At 48.1% G+C, this 21,088-nt stretch overlaps 1 protein-coding gene across 1 annotated transcript; it reads left to right on the forward strand.

The window, feature by feature from the left end:
- The first annotated feature begins 542 nt into the window (after positions 1-542).
- On the forward strand, positions 543-5,276 carry LOC115332478. Its single transcript, XM_042289267.1, has 2 exons — positions 543-983; positions 4,740-5,276. Exons 1-2 carry the CDS (start codon positions 763-765, stop codon positions 5,224-5,226), a joined length of 708 nt encoding a protein of 235 aa, XP_042145201.1. The 5' UTR covers positions 543-762; the 3' UTR covers positions 5,227-5,276.
- The last annotated feature ends 15,812 nt before the right edge of the window (positions 5,277-21,088 follow it).

Below are 21,088 nucleotides of genomic sequence, written 5' to 3' on the forward strand. Positions count from 1 at the left end.
ACATGGCATTTTGCTGCTGACTATAGACGACTTAACAAAGTTACCAAAAAAACATGTCTATCCCCTTCCCCGAAATGATGGTGCCCTCGATACGTCACGTGACGCCAACTATTTTTCGTCGAATGACATCCGCTTCGCTATCCTGGAAAATTAGCGTGGACGAAGATGATCGGTAAACGAGTGTTCGTTACGCCCGATTGTTAGCGAAATCCGAAAACGAAGGGAGCAACATTGGGCAGACGGCCATAGATGCGGGCAAGATGGCGGCACGCAAGTGTGCGTTCGCCGCACGTGTAACCTTTAATTTTATTTTCCTGTATTAAAGTCTTTTATTTTCCTAAAAGTTCGTTTAATGTGAGGAAAGACAACATCTCAGAAGTGGGATTCACCGAAACCTTCGTGGTGAGGCGATCCTGGAAGCCGATGTCGTCGGATTGCACCGACGGTGATGCTCGCTGACTTTTCAATTGGCGCTACGGACAGTGCCGAGCCCGTGCCGTCGTCGTGAGGTAGCGGCGTAGCGGCCGTGGAAAGTGGGCTCTTTGTGTCGCCTGCAGACTGCGTGTATGTGGACGCTGTCTCAACGGGTACCGTCTTCGTGAGGTGCCGACAGCGGAAACGTGAGTCTTCGTGCTACCTCGTGGGGACCGTGCGTGCGGACGCTCTGTGTGACGTCTGTACGCCTAGACGCATAACCGAAGGCGAAAAAAACAAAAACGGCAACTGTGTGTACGCCTAGGAAGACGTCTAGACAACCCCAAGATGGCTAACGACAACGGAAACGAGATAATGCAAGCGCTACTGGAACAAAACCGAAGGTTACTCGACCTCGTCGAGAGGAAACCAGAAACGTTTCATGTTATGCCGGACCTCAATAAGGCTGTTCACGACTTCGACGGCGAGGGGTCGTCACACGAGGCCGGGGCGTGGCTCAAGAGTATTGACTCCATGGCAGTTCTGCACGGCTGGCCGGACAGCTTCAGGCTAGAGAACGCCAGGCTCTATATGAAGGGACCTGCTCGATTTTGGCTTCAGGCCCGTGTCGAAGACCTTACTACGTGGGAGGACTTCAAGGTGGCCTTTAGAAAAACCTTTGTGGGCGAAACAAGCACAGCCGAAAAATGGAAGCAGATGCAGGAGAGAATCCAGATGAGGGGAGAGTCTACCACTGCTTACTTCCTCGAAAAGACCTTGTTGTGCAAGGAATTGGGTCTTGGTATGCAAGATACCAAGGAGCAAGTTTTGGTTGGGCTGCGGTCTAGAGACGCGTGCATCTCCTTGACGGCAAAGGAGCACAGGGACGAGGATGAATTGTTGGCAGACTTGCGAAGGCTGGAGAGAATAAGTGAATCAAGGATTCAGATGTCTCCAAGGGGCAAGCCACACAGCGGTGAGCCAGGTGCAACACCTCGCGTCGGGTCATCAACCTCAAGGTTATGGGCTAGTGCACGTCCAACCGAGCAGACAACTAGTGGAATACGCCTCACAGATCAGAAGGGTGTGGCCAGAGGCTCAGTAAGTCAGGGAAGTAACATGATCATACCGACGGATCAGGCAAGTGCTGGGGGACCACCCAAGAAAACACCGGAATCCTTGAAGCGAGATCAAGCCGAGCGAAAATGCTACAGTTGCGGAAAGTATGGACACATGGCGAGAAACTGCGCAGCAGCAAACCCTGTTGGCAACTTTGTGGTGAATCAGAGTTCAGGTGACAGTGATCCAGCTAAATTCCTGAAGGCTGCTCTTATCAATGGAACTCACCAGCTCTCGGTGATGATTGACCCTGGAAGTTCAGACTGTATATTGCGTCATCGAGCGGCTGAAAAGTGTAACCTACAAGTTGTGTGCAAGGGCCAAGACTTGTATGGCCTTGGGAACACCGACACATCTACAGTGCGGTCCATTGGAACTTCGGAGGTCGACATTGAAATCGACGATGTGGTGTGCCATAAGGTCAAGGTGATTGTCGTCAACGACAGTGCCCTGCCTGTGGACATGCTGGTCGGTAGGACCTGGACGGAACAAGACCACATCGCATACCTGCGCATGGGAGATGAGCTCAGGATTGGCTACCGTGATGATCTTCCGTTTTGTGACATCGACCTTGCCCAGATAAAGCCTTCCAAGGAACCTCTGCGTGTCAAGGAAACCATGGTGCTGCCCAAAAGAACTGTGTGTTGGGTGACAGTGGAGACTGGTAAGAGTGAAGGAAGTCTCATCGTACCTGGTGGGACCGACAAGGGAATGCTGCTTCACATTGAACACGGAAGGGTTGAGATACCTGTGTTGAACGACAAGGATGAAGACCAACAGCTGCTCAAGGGAAGTTTGTTTGCTCACGCAGAATTGCTCTCGGAGAGTGAAGAGTTAACCCCAGTGAGGACTGTGCCTCAGCAAGAGCCCATAGATCGTGGCATGCTGAATGTCGGAAAAGACATCAATGAACAGCAAGTGGATGCACTGCTGAAGATGCTGAATGAGTATAGGGACTGCTTCGCACTGAATTTGTCTGAGTTGGGGTGTTGCAACCATCTAGAAATGACCATCACGGAGAAACCTGGAAGTACCCCAGTCAGCTGCAAGCCGTACAAGACTAATGCGGCGGAAAGGGAAGCGATCCAGAAAATTGTCGAAGAGTGGAAAGCGACTGGTATCGTCACCGAAACAACGTCGCCATATGCTAGCCCAGTGCTACTCGTGAAAAAGAAAAACGGAGAAAATCGTCTTGTCATAGACTATCGACGGCTTAACAGCCAGACTGTGCCAGAACACTTCCCATTGCCAAACATTGACGACCAGCTGCAACGACTGTCCGGTGCACGAATGTACTGTGTGTTAGACTGTGCAAACGGATACCTCCAGCTTCCACTGAGTGAGGAATCGAAGGCCAAAACTGCATTCATCACGCCTGATGAGACTGGACAGTTTGAACGTATGGTGTTTGGGCTGAGAAATGGCCCGGCTGTATTTCAACGTCTGATGAACAAAGTCCTTGGGACTCTGCGCAACAGTGTAGCATTGTGCTACATGGACGACTTGTTGATTCCAGCCAAGGACTGGGAGGACTTGCTGGTTCAGCTCAAACAAGTCCTGGATGCTCTGCGGGCTGCCGGACTAACCCTGAAACTCTCCAAGTGTGTGTTTGGAAGTGATGAACTTGATTACTTAGGCTTCAAGATTGTGAAGGGCTACCTAAAGCCAGGTGAAGTGAAGCAACAAGCCATACTGGAAGCTAGCCCGCCGACCGATGTTCACGGGGTCAAGAGGTTTCTGGGCCTGACAGGATTTTTCAGACGGTTCATTCCGCACTATGCACTGAAGTCAGAACCTCTTACTCGTCTGACCAAGAAAGACACAAACTTTACATGGGGAATCGAGCAACAGGAGGCTTTCGACCAGCTCCGAAGGGAACTAACAGAACCCCCGATACTGAAGTTGTTTGACCCTTCAGCCCCAACTGAACTCCACACGGATGCAAGTATGCATGGACTTGCGGGAATGATTCTTCAGCAAGACGAGTCAGGACGCTGGCACCTGGTGTTTTGTGTCAGTAAGCGCACTACTGATGCCGAGAAGAACTACCATGCAGAAAAACTAGAACTCATGGCAGTAGTCTGGAGTATGGAAAGACATCGTCCATTCCTTCTAGGCATTCCGTTCACGCTGGTAACAGATTTTCAGTCAATCGTGTACCTCAATGCACACAAGACTCTTAAACCACAGATAGCAAGGTGGTTTGACTTGCTACAGGAGTATGACTTTGAGGTGAAGCACCGTGCAGGTGAGAAAATGGCTCATGTGGACTACCTGAGTCGCGAACCCGTAGGGGCGTCGGAGGACACCCTTGATGAGGTCGTCGAAACCAGGGTTGAGGTTTGCCTCACTTTAGGGTTAGAAGACCAAGTTGTGGTCATCCAGTGATCTGACGCAGACTTGGCTAACCTCGCACAGATTCTGGAGAAGCCAATGAAGAAAAGGACCAAAGAGGAAAGTATCAAGGTCAAGAATCTACGACTGAAGGATGGAAAGCTGTTTTACGTGGAGGAAGACGGACGGCTCCTTTTTGTGATGCCTAAGAGCATGCGTAAAACACTGTGTGTCAAGTTTCACGACTTGCAGGGACATTTCAGCACAGACCGAACTGTGTCGAAAATCAAGGAACTCTATTGGTTTCCTCGGATGAAGCGCTATGTGCATCAGCACATCCGTATGTGTTTCGAGTGTCTGTTCACGAAGGTACCAGGAGGGAAGAAGCCTGGACTTCTGCACTCTATACCGCCTGGGAAGAGGCCATTTCAAGTTGTACACGTGGACCATGTTGGTCCGTTTGTGAGAAGTTCCAAGAAAAACCAGTGGATCTTGGTGCTGGTGGACAATCTGACTAAGTTCGTACGCCTCTACCCCGTGCGAGACACTTCAGCAAGGAATGTACTACGGTGCGTGCAGAGTTTTGTCACAGAGTTTGGACTACCTAAACGCATCATTTCGGACCGTGGTTCCTGTTTCACATCCCACAGCTTTGAGGCCTTCTGCCGGGAAAATGGTGTAGCCCACACACTGAACTCGTCACACCATCCAAGGGCGAACGGCCAGGTAGAGCGAGTAAACCGAACCCTTGTACCGTGCATTATGGCTACAATCGAGAACCCAACTCACAAGGATTGGGACCAGAACATCAAGGAGGTAGAGAGCTACCTGAACATAGCATATAATGCCTCAACAGGCACTAGCCCCTTCAGGCTTCTGCATGGATATCAACCAAGGATGCAAGACGGTGTCCTCAGATGGCTAAACACGGAGAATGATGAGTGGGTATGTCCAGAGCAACTTCAAGAGACGGCGCAAAATGACATAATGACCCAGCAAGGAAAGTCGAAGCAGTACTTCGACAGGCATCACTTCGCAGCGGAAGGGCTGAGCGTTGGAGACGTAGTCGTCATGCGCTGCATTCCAGAGCACACCGGCGTCCCGACAAAAACCCAGAAGAAATTCAGAGGCCCACTGACTGTGACGGAAGTACTCCCAGCGGACACCTACAGAGTGACCGAAATGAATGGGAAGAAGAGGGTCTACTCAACAACCGCCCACGTCAGCCAACTGAAGAGATGGGGTGGAAGATGCCAAGAACCGTCCGACCAATCAAGCACCGACGAAGAAGACAGTGTGCCGAGACGCAGCGTGCGTGTGCCCAAAAGACCTTCGTACCTTGGGGACTACGCCACATGAACTGAGGACAGTTCGCTGCCAGGAGTGGCCGAGTGTTAGCGAAATCCGAAAACGAAAGGAGCAACATTGGGCAGACGGCCATAGATGCGGGCAAGATGGCGGCACGCAAGTGTGCGTTCGCCGCACGTGTAACCTTTAATTTTATTTTCCTGTATTAAAGTCTTTTATTTTCCTAAAAGTTCGTTCAATGTGAGGAAAGACAACACGATGAACTTTACAAGTTTCGAGTCATGCCTTTTGGCTTGTGCAATGCTCAAGCTACTTTCGAACGAATGACGGATTCGCTACTACGCAGGCTGCTGAGGACAACCTGCCTGTGTTACCTGGGTGACGTTGTTATCTTTTCGTCCACTTTTCCCGAACATCTCAAATGACAACTGTCAAAAATGGTAAACTGTTTTAAAATGCTTTCGGAACGTCAGCCATCAGCTCAACTCTAAAAAGTGTCTGTTTGGTACACGAGAAATTCAAATTCCAAAACATGTCGTCAGCCGTCGCGAAATATCCCCAGACCCGACGATTCATTCGCGTATTTGCAGCCATTTCTGCTCCTTTAAACTCTTTCTTCAGGGAAGATTGACCGATCGCACACTCTAAGAGAAAAAGGTTCTACTCTTGCACCCCGTGTCACTTTGAATAAACCCACAAAACTTTCGTTCGACGCACAGCGCACTCACGTTGAACCGACAATACCAAATTTCACGAGCGGCTTGATAGCTGAGCTGTACACCTTATTGAAATAGCCAATGCACGTGTGACTGACTGCAAAAAATAAAAAAAAAAGTAATTGGGGTTTTTTTTGGTCTTACTGCAGAACCTCAGGGATTTTTTCGGAAGTCTTGGATGCGTACGTTAGCTGTTTGCTTTGCTATATCGCACCGTCATCCAGCCCATCGTGAAAGTTGGGGTGGTCAGTCCAACGTCAGTGCGGTGTACGCCAAACTGAACTTTTGGGGCGCATTATATGCAACAGAGTGTAAGGGCTACGCCCTTTTTTCAGAGTGCATGTTCTTAAGATCAAGAAGATGCATTCGCAACCCGGAACACCGCACTGACCACCGAGCCAAGCTTGGCACATATTGACCCTGCTCTTGATATCGAAATTCACACCGATGCTAGCGGTTATGGACTTGGTGCGGTACTGATGCAGAAGCAAAGACGCCCGAGAGCATGTTGTCGCATATGCGAGCCGAACTACTCCATCACTGAAAAAGGATGCCTAGCCGTCATTTGGACAATCAGCAAGTTTAGACCTTAATATTTGGGCGTCCGTTTAAAGTGGTTACTGACCACCACGCTCTGTGCTGGTCATCAAACTTGAAAGATCCGTCAGGACGTCTGGGACGATGGGCACTACAACTCCAAGAATACGACGTCTCAATATTCTGTAAGTCTGGAAAACAACACGACGCGCCTGACTGCTTATCTCGCAGTCCCATCTCGCCATTCCCAGAAACTCCCTCTTCTGCCTTCGCCGCAACTGCTCTGACCTGTAGTGGAGACGTTCGGTACATAAAACTATTTATTACACTTGACTACACAAGGTGCAGCAATACATGACCGCGTTGGCCCCAGTGCGGGCGTGTCTCTCTGATCCCGAAAGTGTAACTCGAAACTGTTTGCTCAAACGCCCGCGCCCTCCGGCGCGGCGTTTGAGCAGGCTCTAGTTGCCAGACGCCGAAGGCGAAACCGAAACTGAACGTGTGGCGAAACCAAAACTAGACATGCGATGCCCACAGACCTCTAGTTTCGATTTTGCTCTGGAACAAAGAAAGGCCCACACTTACAACATATTTTCAACTGCCTCAACAAAACCCACCTCACCCGTGTGGGATATTGCCACCAACAAAGTTAACGATTGCGGGAATTCCTGTGGTCTCCCTTCCCTGATGGCTGTGATAACGGCCGCGGGTCTGAACGCTCGGCCGCCTTCGCCGTAAGCTCCGACCTGTTCGTGAAGCCAAGGGTTCCCTGTCTTGGAGCGCCCTCCTCTCACTCTCTCCCGGGGGAGACCTTTTTCCGTCCCCCCGCTCGGATGCGAATCTCTGCTGACAGGCGAGGAGGCAATTTCGCCTCGACTTTTCCCGCTTTCGGGAAAGAGACTAGTGCGGCGACCGCGAACAAGATAGGACGTGTGTCGGCGATTCTCCGATGCTTCCCCGGTCTTGGCTCTCCGGAACCTCGCGTCTGGCAGGTAAGGACCTTACTTTGCCGGCGCGGGAGGGCATTTTGGATGGATACATTGCAGTTCTTTTAGAAGAGTACGCTAATAAATGTTCCTGGCCTCTCTCCTTACTCTGATACGTGCGTCTTTTCCGCTATATTCGAGAGAGTGAGACAAGGTAGTCGATCATTGGCACCGACGGCGGTAATTTATCGAACCGACCCGCGGTAATGTAGCCCTAAACGTCGTCTACATTGCCGCGGAGATGTGCGGACCGCGGGCTACTAGGTTTGACGGCTCCTTTGAGATCGCCGCCGCTGTTGAGACGACCCTTTGGTTACTTTATTGGTACCTGTGTTGGTATCAATATCTCACACGATAGAGTAACCAAAGGGTTATCTCAACAGCGGCGGCGATCTCAAAGAAGACGTGAAACCTAGTAGCGCGGTTCCCACATCTCCGCGACAATATAAACGACGTTTAGGGCCACATTACCGCGGGTCGGTTCGATAAATTACCTCTGTCGGTGCCAACGATCGACTACCTTGTCTCACTCTCTCGAATATAGCGGAAGAGAAGACACACGTACCAGAGCAAGGACAGAGTCCAAGAGCATTTAATTAAACACTTTTAAGGAACTACTATGTCCAAATCCAAGATGCCCCCCGCGCCGGGAAGGTAGGAAAAGGTCCTTTTCTGTCAGACGCGGTGTTCCAGAAAGCCAAGACCGGGAACGCATTGGAGAAGTCGCCGATACACGTCCTATCTGTTTAGCGGTCACCGCACGAGTCTCTTTCACGAAAGCGGGAAAACAAGAGGCGAAACCTCCTCGCCTCCCAGCAGTGATCCGCATCCGAGCCGGGGGGAGGGGGGGGGGGACGGAAAGAGGTACCCCCTCCCCCGAGAGAGTGAAAGACAGGGTACCCTCCCAAGACAGGGGATCCTCCGCTTCATGAACAGGTCGGAGCTCACGGCGAAGGCACCCGAGCGTTCCGACCCGCGGCCGTTATCGCAGCCATCGGCGAATGGAGATAACAGGAATCCCCACACCCGCCACGATCCACGGCTTGTTGGCTCCCACACAATGAAGAATAATGTGCTGTATCGTCGCAACTGTGACCCACAGGGCCCTACTCCGCCCTTTGTTGCTCCAAGACATCTCCGACCTCATATCTTAGGTGCTTTACATGATGCCCCCACAGATGCAGACCTGGGCTTTATTGGAACATATATGAGCGTACGTCATATCTCCTACTGGCACGGCACGTATCGCGATATCTCCAAGTACGTAGCCTCATGCGTCCAATGTCAGTGACGAAAAAGGCAAACGACCGCACCAGCTGGACTTCTACATCCTCTCGATCCACCTCGCTGCCTATTTGAATGGGTCGGTACCGACCTGCTGGGGCCCCTTCCCCTTACACACAACGTGTCCCTTGTATGCTGTAGCTGTCATACTTTCCAGTATGACAGCTACCTTGCCTCCTTTCCAGGAGGCAAGGCAAGCAGGAATGGCGTGGTCGGAGCCTCCAGAATAGAGCCGGGACTAGAGTTCAGTTTTCAGTGAGTTCGCAACCGCACCTGCAAGCCGTTATCGGCTGCGAGAAGCAACGGGACGTCCGACACCCCTAGGGCAGCACTCGGTCGGTGGTGGTGTGACCCCTCCCCGACTCGACGAGGTGTGCGATGCCAGCTGGAATGCTGTGTTTGGAAGTCTCCCAATTAAAGTCAGGACGAGACACAGAACATCACAACTGCCTTCTTGTAATGATGCAGAGGAGTCAACTGAACCTTGAGATAAATATATTTAAGCACATCTAGATGCGATGTCTCTTGAAGCCACATGGTCAGGGAAGATGAGTGCCATTGCCTAAATTGCCAACAGCACACCAATGGGCACAATCAAAATCTGCCGATCTGATGGTCAGTTTTCCACCACAATATTTATTGCCGTACGTATGATCACTTATTTGACCCATTAAAAATCTTAAGGCTGTAGCCTATAGCACACGGATTCTGGATCTGCATACCATATGCTGTAGACATGCAACATCACATGAACATGTTTATTATCAATCCTAAGCGTAAAACGCTAGTTATGCACCGAAATTCCCATATCGGCACATTTTTAGCAAATCTAATGGTCCTACTTGTTACACTTCTAGCTTTGGAAGCAAACCAGTTCACAACACCACTAGTGGCATACATCGTGTCAACCATTAGTGCCGCATGTGGCAGCAAAATGTCTTTAACTAGGGAAGCAAACCTAATCGATCCTGCTGAATAAAGCACCTAGATATGAGAGAAATCATCAATAAAAAAGAAGTCACTCGAAAGGGAAGTTTTCTCGCTGAAAAAACATGACTTTTTATTGGACGTTACGCAATGTAAGGCTGAAGACATTCACGCCGTGATCGGTACAGAAGCATTTGCTTAGTAATCGGTTGTGCGTGATAAAAACAGCAAAAACAAAGGTGGATTAGAAATGCGATAGATTCTCCTTTGCATGGAGTACTTACGCTTAAAATCGTGTCAACATAAAGCCAGTATGGCCCACCTTGCTAGGAGCAATCTTAAAATGTATTCGTGTAGTCTACACACCCACCAACCGAAAGCGTTGCTGCAAGTCTCTTCGCCGTCAACTTTGAGTCGCTGTCGAGCCTGAAGAACTGCTCTATGAGGCCCATATGCAGCCACTTAGCGCACACACAAGCACAGGAGGTAACTCGGTTCCAAGTACAAACGAAGAGCCTGGGCGGAAAGCTCTGAGTGCCAAACGAGCAGCGTCGGGTGACGGCGACTGACTGCGTAGTACAAAGGCTGCCCTCCTACGCCTGCATCGCTGCGGTGGGCGGTCGTTGCTAGTCGTATCAGATCGTGTCACCTCTGTTGCTCGTACTAGAACACCAGTGCCGCATAATATTCTTGCTGCCGAAGTTTATAAGCCTACGTTCGCGGCCAACACACTTTACACAACGCCAACGCCCAGCAAACCTATTTCCTTCTTTCTCTATCGCTGGCCGGCCGTGAGGGCGGTGACACCGTCGCTGAAACTCCTCAGTAGCACACCTCGTGTGTCGTGCTGAAGAAGCGCGTCAACGTGCTCAGCTACGCAGAGGTATACCCCAGCAACGCCAATGCCGACGGCATAACAAGACTCACCGCCCCGTTTCATAAGAAATAGGCTTTCTCCATGGACGCCTCACCGTCACCAGGGCTTGGCTACCAAGTTCCTCCACCGCTACGTCGGCATTTACGCAATCGTGCGCAAACTGTCCGACCTTTCATACCACGTGCAGCTACAGCAAGACACTGCTGACAGACGCCCAGCAACCTCCGATATATAGTCCACGTCCCCCGCATGAAGCCTTACACCCTACGACCCACCGCATAGACGACCGCCACCCTCGTTACTTAAAAAAAGGGGATATATAAATTTCCCCTTTTTATATATAAACCCACCGCATAGACCACCGCGCAAAAAGGGGAGGTAGGGGGGAAAATGTTACTTCGAAGAAGAGAAATAGCGCGCCTGAAATACGGCTAGGGCGCGCAACAGCTCACGTTGAGCCCAGCAGTTCGAAATTAAAATGACCGACCGCCGGAGGCTGGCCACCGAGACTGCTTCTTCCAACAACAACAGCACCGTAACAATAAACAACAACAGCACCGTAACAATATAAAAGGCTAGATTGTTTTATTGCTCCTTCTTTCTTAAAGCCGAAAAAAATAAAAGATGTTGATAAAGTTTTTGTTTCTCAACAACTGCATTGGGAATGACAGTCAATATTTAGGATACATGTAACTTGCCTCGCTTCTCCTGCAGGGAAGTGCCTGCAGTGCAGCCGTTCGTCGAATGTTCATCCGGCTGAGGAACATTGTCGGCTGCATTCGCGCCGCAGCTGTTTGAGGTTGCTGTCACCGAAAAGACGACTTGAGTTTTTGGTACCTCGGAGTCCTCTGCAGTGTCCCCTATCGCGTAAAAGAAGTTTGATTCCCCTGATGCAAAAACGTCTGACGTGGCTCCTAGAAAAAAAAAAGAATCTCGAAATGTTATTTGGTGGTTTGACAGGAAACTCGCATGGTTGTGGAATAAACGTGTGCTCCTGGTTTGGGCCAAAGTTAATTTTCCTCACGCAATTTTAAGCAAGTGCGATTAGTACACCATTTTTGGTAATGTGGAAAGAATAGTTACGTGAAAAGAGGAAGCCAGAAATACTTGTTACGATTATAATGCTATTAAACGCAGAGGTGCGAGCGAGATGGACAAGAATGACGAAAGGTGCCGGGTTCGATACCCGGACGACGGGGATTTTTTCGGTCGCGCACCAGTCATTTAGCTGTGTTTGGAGATTTGTGTTTGTCCTTTGTCCCCTTGTTCCCGTTTTCCAGGGATTATTTTCGAAATACTCGTTTCACATAGTGAAACATCAGCCATGTAAGGTCATTGCTGCAAGGCTGCTAAGCAAAGTATGACACGGCAATGCACCAGCCGCTTCGCTCCTTCACAAAACGATGTTACAGGGGACTTGTACAGTATTTTTATCCTGTGAATCTGAAGATCACGTTCGTTTTTCCCGAAGATGTAACTAAACGAGATAAAACACGATAAGCCTCCGACCAGTCATCGCGTCATACTGGGATCTTTTGGCAGCCAACCGCGTGTCACTCATGTAGGCAGCGCGTGCAACTGCAAGCTTGCCAAAACTATTCCCCCGCACTAACAGCAATCGTGACGTCTTTTTTTTTTTTTTTAATTTTTGAAAATAGCGAGAGTGCGCGTGCATCTGTTATAGGCGCTGAAGATGCGCGAGAGCGGAGATTCCGAAAACTTCCGTTATGGCGTCAAGCTCCGGAAAGGGGGGACTTCGGTGGTACTCCGAAAATTATTTTCTACGGCCTCTGTGCACCAAATCGAAAAATAATCTCGATATTCGTGATTCGTGAGGCCAAATGAAGACGATTTAAGCGACTTTCCTCAAATACAAAACCACTTCAGTTTCCCCTTAAATGCGTTCATTCGTGTTGGGTTAGAGAATCTCTGCAAACTAATAATTTCCCCACAAAAAGTGCTTACACTCGGAGCCGCCGTGTCGCCAGGCATGCCCGCCATGTCGAGGCAAGTTGTGTGTGCACCGCCGAAGCGTCATTTCTCGCAGAGGACGCGATGCTCGGCCTTGCTGCTGACCCTTTGGCCTGGCACGTTCGATTTTTCGCTTTGCCGCGAGCTTGACCTTGTAGCCAAATTCCTTAGCAAGCTTTAAGACCTCGCCAAGAAGGTGCTTCTTTTGCGCGCATTATCTTCGGTACCGGACCTGCAACAGCAGCGTTTCATGCTCAACTCTGTCTTCTTGCATCCCAACTGTCAGCGACGCATGCGTGTGATCGTCGTTTTTATAACCGCAAAAAAGTTGCATGCAAGAAGAAGGTATTTACTTACTTTTTTTAAGTTCGCGCGGTCGTCGTGCGCAAACTTCGCGAGCAGCAGATCACTCTCGAAAAGCCCGTGGCGCGAAACTCCCGGTGGTTGCACTCTGCGAGTTCGTATAACTGCCCACAGTGCGGGTTTTCGAAACGGATTCAAGGCGCGCACCTCTAGAAGCAAATTAACGTCGTGTTCGATGGTGAAACGGAAACCTGCGGGAGCTGCCACAGCCGGGGATCAGAGGCCAGAGCAGGGTGTAAGATAGACAGGTGGGGAAACGGCCCATAGAAGCCTACCGCAGCGCCGTGACCGGATTGTGCACTCGTCTGCTTGCGGGTACCCCTGATTTCCGACAGAATGCGCTGCGGCGAGAGGAAAAATATTGGAATCGGATTTGCATGGAACTCTATGGGAGAATTCGCAAAATAAACCGAGAGCACGGCAGTCCTCCATTGAAAATCCACGAGAAATCATCTCCGTCAGTTTAGCCGATCGCCACCGGTAGCACCACCCGGAGTGAGAGTTCGCGGTGCTCCACATAGATGGCGCCACAGAAAAAGAGAAAACCTAGGGGGACACAATCCGGTCGCTCATTTGGCTCTCGTTTCCCCACCTGTCTATCTTTCACCCTGGGCCAGAGCCGACAATCGACTTTGGCGTTAATGTTTGGCTGTATCGGGTTCTGCGCGTGCACAGTGGGAAGCCCCTGTTTCATCGGGGGCGCCCGAGCTTTGGGGTCCCCTATTCTTAATCTCTCTACTCATTTTTAGTAACGGATAAAGTTACGTAACTCCTTACGTATTCTTCCGAAGCACTAAAAAAAAAAAAGATACATTTCAATTATTTTGGTGTGTTTAGGACAGGGGTCTCCAAACTTTTCAAAAAGTGACCGGATCAGGGATCTATCGCTGTCTCGAAGGCCGAAAAAGAGGTAAGTAAAAAACTATTAGGAAAAGCTAAAGAAAAATTCCTTGGTAGGCTATAATTGATAAAAATTGAAAGTTAGAGTAAAAATCAAAAAACAAAAGAAGATATGGTGAATAAATACATTTATTTCATTTTTAAATCTAATATTTGGCTATAAACTATGACATACAATAATGGGGACCCAGAAAACTCATTAGTCATAAGTCAAAGCGCATAAAATCTTTCGCATGTGCCAACGCGGCTGAAATCTAATGAGAATGATAGAACTGATGCTGACAATATGCGATAAACACTAAGCTTTATATACGTGCGAACGCACAAAAATTTTAAGATACGAAGTTACGCAGATTGAAACAGGAAATAAGAATGGTGATGCTTGCGATGACAATGTCCAGTGAATAAACAGACGAGAGGGCAAGTGCTGCGGAGGGAATGATTCCCGAATCATTCCGCATTTTTTGCGACCCCGGAATGGAATGGGAATGGAATGCCAGCAGCGCTGGGAGGAATGGATTGGGAATTGTATACCTTTTGCCCGGAATGGAGTGGGAATGGAATGGGCTCGGTTCTTATGCGAGCTGTGCCGATGATCATCCAGGGCCTACAGGCTGATGGCGCAATTCGCTAGGGCGTCGTTAGTGGCTCTTGAAACAGCATCATTGTGCTGGAGGTGACCAGTGACTCGATTGTCTCACTGGCGTGTGCTCCTTAGAGGCTGAAAATTGCGCGCCCTCAGTGAAGCAACCAAAACTGAATAGTTGTAGACAGACACGGTGTCGTTCCTGGCGCCTCGAGACGAGATAAAGCGGCTGTTGCAATCATGGGCGAATAGCATGTAGCTTTCAACCAGGGTGTCGAAACGAAATCGAACCGAAAACCGAAGCAAAATTGTTATTTTTAACTGAAGCCGAACACAACTGTAACCCAAGTCAAATATTTGATATTGAACCCGAAACGGAACGGAACCGTATTTTCATGTGGCGGTTACCGGCTCATTGGAAGCGATTTGGTGCAATACAATATGAACCGCGCCTCTTTTTTTTTTTTTTGGGGGGGGGGGGGGGGAGGGGGAGGGGGGGAAGGGGGGGGGGAGGGGGGGGGGAGGGGGCGCGGCGCCAGGACAATTAAATATTCCCGACAGTCGCGTCAGTGGCTAAGTTTTGATTAAACAAACGCCAGCGACGACATGGAGACAGCTCAAAAATAATGAAAGAAAGAGGTATAGTTCCCGTCTGGGTGCATTGGCGTCGGTGGGAGCCCTACACTTCCATATTTTTTTTTTCTCACCTTAGCATGGATCGCAAAGGGCGCAACGAGCCACCGGAGTCAAATCAGAGCGCGTCACGTGTTCTTCCGGTTGGGCGGAGGGAGCAGGAAGTCACGGGACAAGCTACAAACTATGGATTTGCTCGTGTAGGTCATGGCGTCCATCGCAGTCAAACGGAATACATCTGCATATGTTGACACACTAAAGAGGTATTCTTTGTGTGCGTGTGTTTTTTTTTTTCTTACTGCTAAGCAAAATTCCTCAAGGAAGGAGAGAGCGAATATAAAGCGAACATAAACGTCAAAATAAAAACCAAAAAGTGGACGGCTGTCGGCACTTTTGTTCCGTTGTGGCGAGATCTGGAGGTGCCAAGAGGCCAAGCCGCGACGAGCGCGACACTGCGGCTCCGGTCGCCACTCGCCCAGTGCCCTGGACGCTAGACTCGAGGAAATTTTGTTTTTTTCTCTATGCGTTTTCTAGAAATAGCGTGTCGCCCGTTGTATTCTTTGCCCTTTTTATTTTTTATTCATCGTCTTTCGATTGACCTTTGCTGTCTTTCTCCTCTTCAACTCAGTCGTTCGAGCAAGTCGTTCCGGCGTGCGGCGTGGGTAGTTCGCCGTTTCGATCTGGATGAGCATCGTACCGACGTGCGGTCGTGCATCAGTACTGCGTGAGGCCGTAAAGACCCCCAGGCTAGCAGTCCTACTCCGCTGGCTAAATTTTTTATCTAACCTGGGTAACAATTGTCACTGTGCGTGCTGGCTGATTGACTTCAGTGGTAGGGAATGGCACCCCCCCCCCCCCCCTTCCATTCCAATGCCATTCCGGGGAATTAGAGTTTCCGACAGTTCCATTCAACTCCTCGGAATGGAGATACTGGGCCCATTCCTACACCTGGAATGGCTCAACTCCACAAATATATTCCTCTAATTCCTAAATGCAAAAAAGGGCCATTGACAGCCACTTTGTGTTACTAGAAAAAAAGCAGCACAAAGCTGCTGACATCAAACGCGAAGATGATTCCAAAAAGGCAAAAAACTTTCTCAAAGCCCTCATTCTACTAAGCCGAAGGGTGGTCACACGATGCGCTTCGTGGCACTTAAATGTCGCTGCCGAAATCGATCGCGCGATCGAGCGTAAAAAGCTCGCGAGTCGCGACAAACGCTAAAAATTAAAACGACCGATTTTCTTCGCAAGCAGACCGTATACCCTTCGCAGATACATGGTTAGCGTGTGGTCCGTTTGATAAGGCCTTAAAAATATCTAGTTCGTGCGTGGCGCAAGAAGCTATCTTGCTCTGTGCTTCGGGTGCTTGCACAACAGCCCTGCTAGTGCGCTGTTCGAAGCAGCTCCGTGTATACCTGCCTAAAATGACTGCGGCTAAAGCAAAAAAAAAAAAAAAAAAACAACGAATATGCGCTTAGTTTTGTTTCGTGATATTGCCTTTTTACCGCGAACGCCGTTTTATGAAAATTACGTGGTTATGCCGGTGCTTGGAAACTATGATAGTACAGTACTCATATGTGAAGTCGATTTGACTTCGCATTTGAGCACTTGAATGATATTATTAATAGTATCTCGATTATTGTCTCCAATATATTTTTAAATAGTAAAAAAAAAATTGTTGTCGCAAGGGTATTTTACCGGAATAGGAAACGGCACACCCCAGCTCAGTGTTGAACCGGTTGGAAACTTGAAGCGAAAACGGAACACAAGACAGGAAATAAGCCACAACCAAATATGGATACTCAAAATGGCAAAAGAGAAACAGACAAAAGAAAATGGGGAGTTGGCACCAGACAAAAACACAAAATGGTTTTAAATGTTAGTTTAGCGTTTCGTGTGTTTGACCCCACTACGGAAAGGCTGCCACTTTCCTTCGCCAATCTGGCACTCTCGGGAACACTGTTTCGGGGAACGGTGATAACCAGACAAACAAACCAACAAATTAGTCATTACTTGTTTATACAGCAGGAGTTTAGTCTGTCAGAACATAACGACATTGTTACCAACTGTAGATGAGCAATTGAGCCAGTGCGGTACAACCGCTAGCCTGGGGTCTGTAACGTGCTCACGCAGTAGTGATACACGACCGCACGCCGGTACGATGCTCATCCATATCGAAACGGGCAGGGGTGGGGATTGAACCCAGGATCCTGGGTTCTGCAGCGCGAGCTTTCGCTCCACGTGCTCCGAGCTGGTGTGCGCTGGACCACTAGGCTACCGATCCCTCCCATGATAACCAGACCCTGAGTCATGAATACAAGCATTGATCCATCAAGGAAAGAAGCGAGCTACGAGCAGGATTGGCTCTCAAAATTCAGTCCTTTCAAGCTTATGCGCCCTCCTGAACGCGCTTCTGAAACTTGATGTAAAAAAAGAAAAAAAGACAACCGCGAGAAAGACAGTCGCAAATCTTCGTGACCGCTAGTGTCTTTCTGCTTCAAGGTTAGCCATATCTCATCAGACATGTACAAGTTAATAAAAAAAAGGCAATTAAGTTAAGTTACTGAGTATCGGCCTCTAAAGTAACTTGGTAGAGTAGAAGTTACTCAAATGTAAGGTGATTGAGGGAACTACTAACTGGCCGTAAAAAAAGCAGCGAATTTCTTTTTAAGTTGCTTTTGTATCATGTTATGATAGCAAGAAAGCACATACCTTTTGATCCGTTAAGGAAATCCCGCTAACCGAATACAAAGCCATTTTCTGGATTGTGTTTTCATCAAAATGCTCGAATATCTGATTCTGCTTCAGTGTTTTTTTTTTTTTTTTTTTTTTTTTTTTTTTATTAACGATGTACCGCGGATGTATGTAGACAACGTTTGCTGTTTTATTATTTCTTTTATGTAAAAACTTTGGGGGAATGATTCAGGCTTTTTCCAGCCATCTTTCAGTTTAGAAAGACCTGCATAGTTACGGGAGGAGAGTCAATGAACAAAATGTAGCCTTTGCGTTGCTCCTTGGCACGCGATTTTTCAACTACAGAACAAACCAGAAGAGCACCAGATGAGCTTCAGAGCGGGTGCCGAATTTTGGTGGCTACTTAGAGTAAGGATGGTGTGCGAAATGGCAACAACTTCTGCAATTGGCGAGAGTTCCCACCTTAGGAAGAAGCTGGGACAAGCCCTTTCTTTAAATCTGTGAAACGCTCGTCTTCATGAATCCCGCAGTCACCGTGCGTCGCTCGAGAAAACGTTCGATGCACCTTCGCGTCTCGGGTATGATTCCGACTGTTGACGAGGCACATCGAGAAGCGTACAAAGCCCTGAAATGATAGCTTTCTCTCTGGATTGTTTCTGCTTGAAGTCTTCCCCCTCTTTGCGAATATCAGCTGGTTTTCCGACATCTTAACTGTTTTTGTGCGCGAAGGTACGTTTATGAGCAAACGAACTACCAAATTTCGAAAGTGATTTGTAATTTGAGTAGATGTTATTCGGAAAAAGTATTTGAAGTAAACTGTTAGTTACTTTACTACTGTCTTAATTTACTAAATTACAGGAAGGTAATTTAATTACAGTAACTTGAGTAAAGTAGTTGAATTACGTACAAGTATGCTCTCATGCAGCGTTTAGGTAACCTAACAGAGGAAGCGCGGCAAGTGTCGTGTTATTCCCCTTTTTTTGTGTGTATTCAAATTCTGTTTAACGTAAACTCCGGACATAGTGACTGGCTCTAACTAAAACGATGCGTTCAAGGTGGGCATTATAAAACCAGCACAAAAATGTGTTTTTACGCGTCTTAGAAATATCATTTTGTACGATGCACCAAAGATACTACTCGTCATATTGGGACCAACACTGTGCTTTTGCTTGCTTCTGTCGATTACAAATAAATCATTGTCACTGGAGTCGATACAAATTTCGCACTGCGTAGGTATCTTCGAAAGTAATTGAACTCGATTTCTACGTGTTTTTATTCTACTCAGAATACTCTGCAGTGAAAGTAACTTGAGTAACACTCCAAATACTTTATGAAACAGGCATCTAGTAACATCTTTAATGCTTGTGTCCAGTATCGTGCCGTAATCCCGATGAGGTAACATCTATTATCGAACATTAACTGTCGATTTTCTATGATAAACTCCACACCACCTTTTTGGTGCAAGCGGTCCCAGAATTCGTAATATGCACCCGTCGCAAAACCTTATCTACAGGTGGAAGCTGACTAGTTCTCTGGTAGTCATTGACATCATTAGTATCACTATATGAAGCGTAGCTTTTTTTAGTGACTCCAGTCATAATCATATAGTCACCAGAATTTAAAAAAAAATGGGCAAAAAACAAAAGAAAGGCGGTTGGAAGAACGGTCACTCGCAAGAATAGCAAGATAATCTCTCAGAACCGTTTTGCCGTGAAGACGTGTCTGAATTTGAGACACACCTTCGCGGCAAAACGGGGCTAAATTTGTGCTGACGTCTTTTCTGAAGCATGGCAAGTCTTCGTTAATCTCAAGTAGCTATATAAATCACTAAAAGCGAGACTTTTTTTCTTCCTGCTTTTCGGATGGTATTTGTGAATGGATTAAACGTCTTGGGGTAAGAGGAGGTACATAAACTGACATAAACGCGAGGAGTGCAAGCCCTGCCATTTGCATTCATTAAGAACAGTACACTCCGCACCACTCTTAGGAAAAAGAATGCATTAATATATCTGTATTTGTATTCAGGAAGACCTTTTTGACTTTTTTTCTTTTTTGTGGAAGTATATTTCAGGGTTCAACGCGAACCGCAAGTTCGTCTGCTTCTTTTGCAGGGGTTGCGGTGACGTCGCAACGACGTCACCGCAACCCGAGCTCTGATTGGCTCTGCTTGAAGGATAGTGGGTAGAGCTCGAAGCAAGCTGCCTCGAAGTCTACCCACCAGCCTTCAATCAGAACCAATCAGAGCTCGGCGTCGTTCTGACGTCACCGTAACCGCAGCAAAAGAAGCAGACGAAGTCCCGCTCCGCGTAGGAAGGACCACGTCCTGACGCGGGCCGGGGTTTCGAAACCCCTTGTTTAGGAGTCCATTCGAATTCTTGCACTACTCTCACACACCTCCAATATTTTGCCTCCATTTGTCGAACCAAAAGAGGTACAATCTGAGTGGAAGATATATAGAAGCAGGTATTTTCGAGGCTATTAGGCCGCGGACTAGATACATATGTTTAGACGTTCTAATTTTACTCAATGCGGAGTGTCTACACGTGCGCACTATACAAGGATTTGTTGTTTCTTTCTAGGTCGTTTACTGTGACAAGACGTGAGGGATATTATGAGTAACGAAGTATGTCAATGCTGATTTATGTATGATACGAGCTTCTTTGCGAGCTAGTACTGCAAGCATTTGTCAAGGGCTGCTGTGTATGATAGTCTTTATGGGCGGACTATGCACGGCGTGCGGACTATGCACTGAGTGCGGACTATTTAAGCAAAAACTTATTTTCGACCACAAATTTGCCCATGCGGACTATGCACCGGGTGAGGACTATGGACGGAAAATACGGCAATCACGCTGTTTGTCTTCTGTTTGTCTCTTCAAATATGGCGCTTATGGATACCTGTGACGTCAAGACAGGAAAAAGTTTTTTTTTTCATAACTAAAAAGTAACATAAAACTAACGTGCGTTACTTTTTATCAGTGTCGTAGGTGTAACCGAAAGATAGTAACCACATCTGATACTCGTTATTTGCAAAATAAAGGAACGCGTTACCGACCTACGTTACTCGTAAAATAAAGGAACGCGTTACCGTTACCGTTACCAAAAAAAGTAACACCCGTTACTCTTGAGTTACTTTTTTATCGATTACCGACAACAGCACTTTTCTGGCTACAGCGTTTTTCGACACTGTGACATAGGGCGTGGGTGTGGGGTTTTTCTAAAGTGGGACTTCTTGCCTGGGGAAAAAGAGGCCAAATTTTGAAGGTATGTGGAATGAGTTTAGTGGCTCGGCGCCACGAACTCATCTCTGTGACGTCACGGCGCGGTGGTGGCGCGTCGGTCGAACTTCCGGTCTGGGGCTGTGGGCAGAAGTCCCCATGCCGGGCGTGTATTCCTGCGTTGTTTTGAAGGGAACTAGCCAAAAACCTGCCTTCTCGTCA

Source organism: Ixodes scapularis, unplaced genomic scaffold (genome assembly GCF_016920785.2).
Source record: "Ixodes scapularis isolate PalLabHiFi unplaced genomic scaffold, ASM1692078v2 PGA_scaffold0__279_contigs__length_252992795, whole genome shotgun sequence".
Classification (NCBI taxonomy): Eukaryota; Metazoa; Arthropoda; class Arachnida; order Ixodida; family Ixodidae; genus Ixodes; species Ixodes scapularis.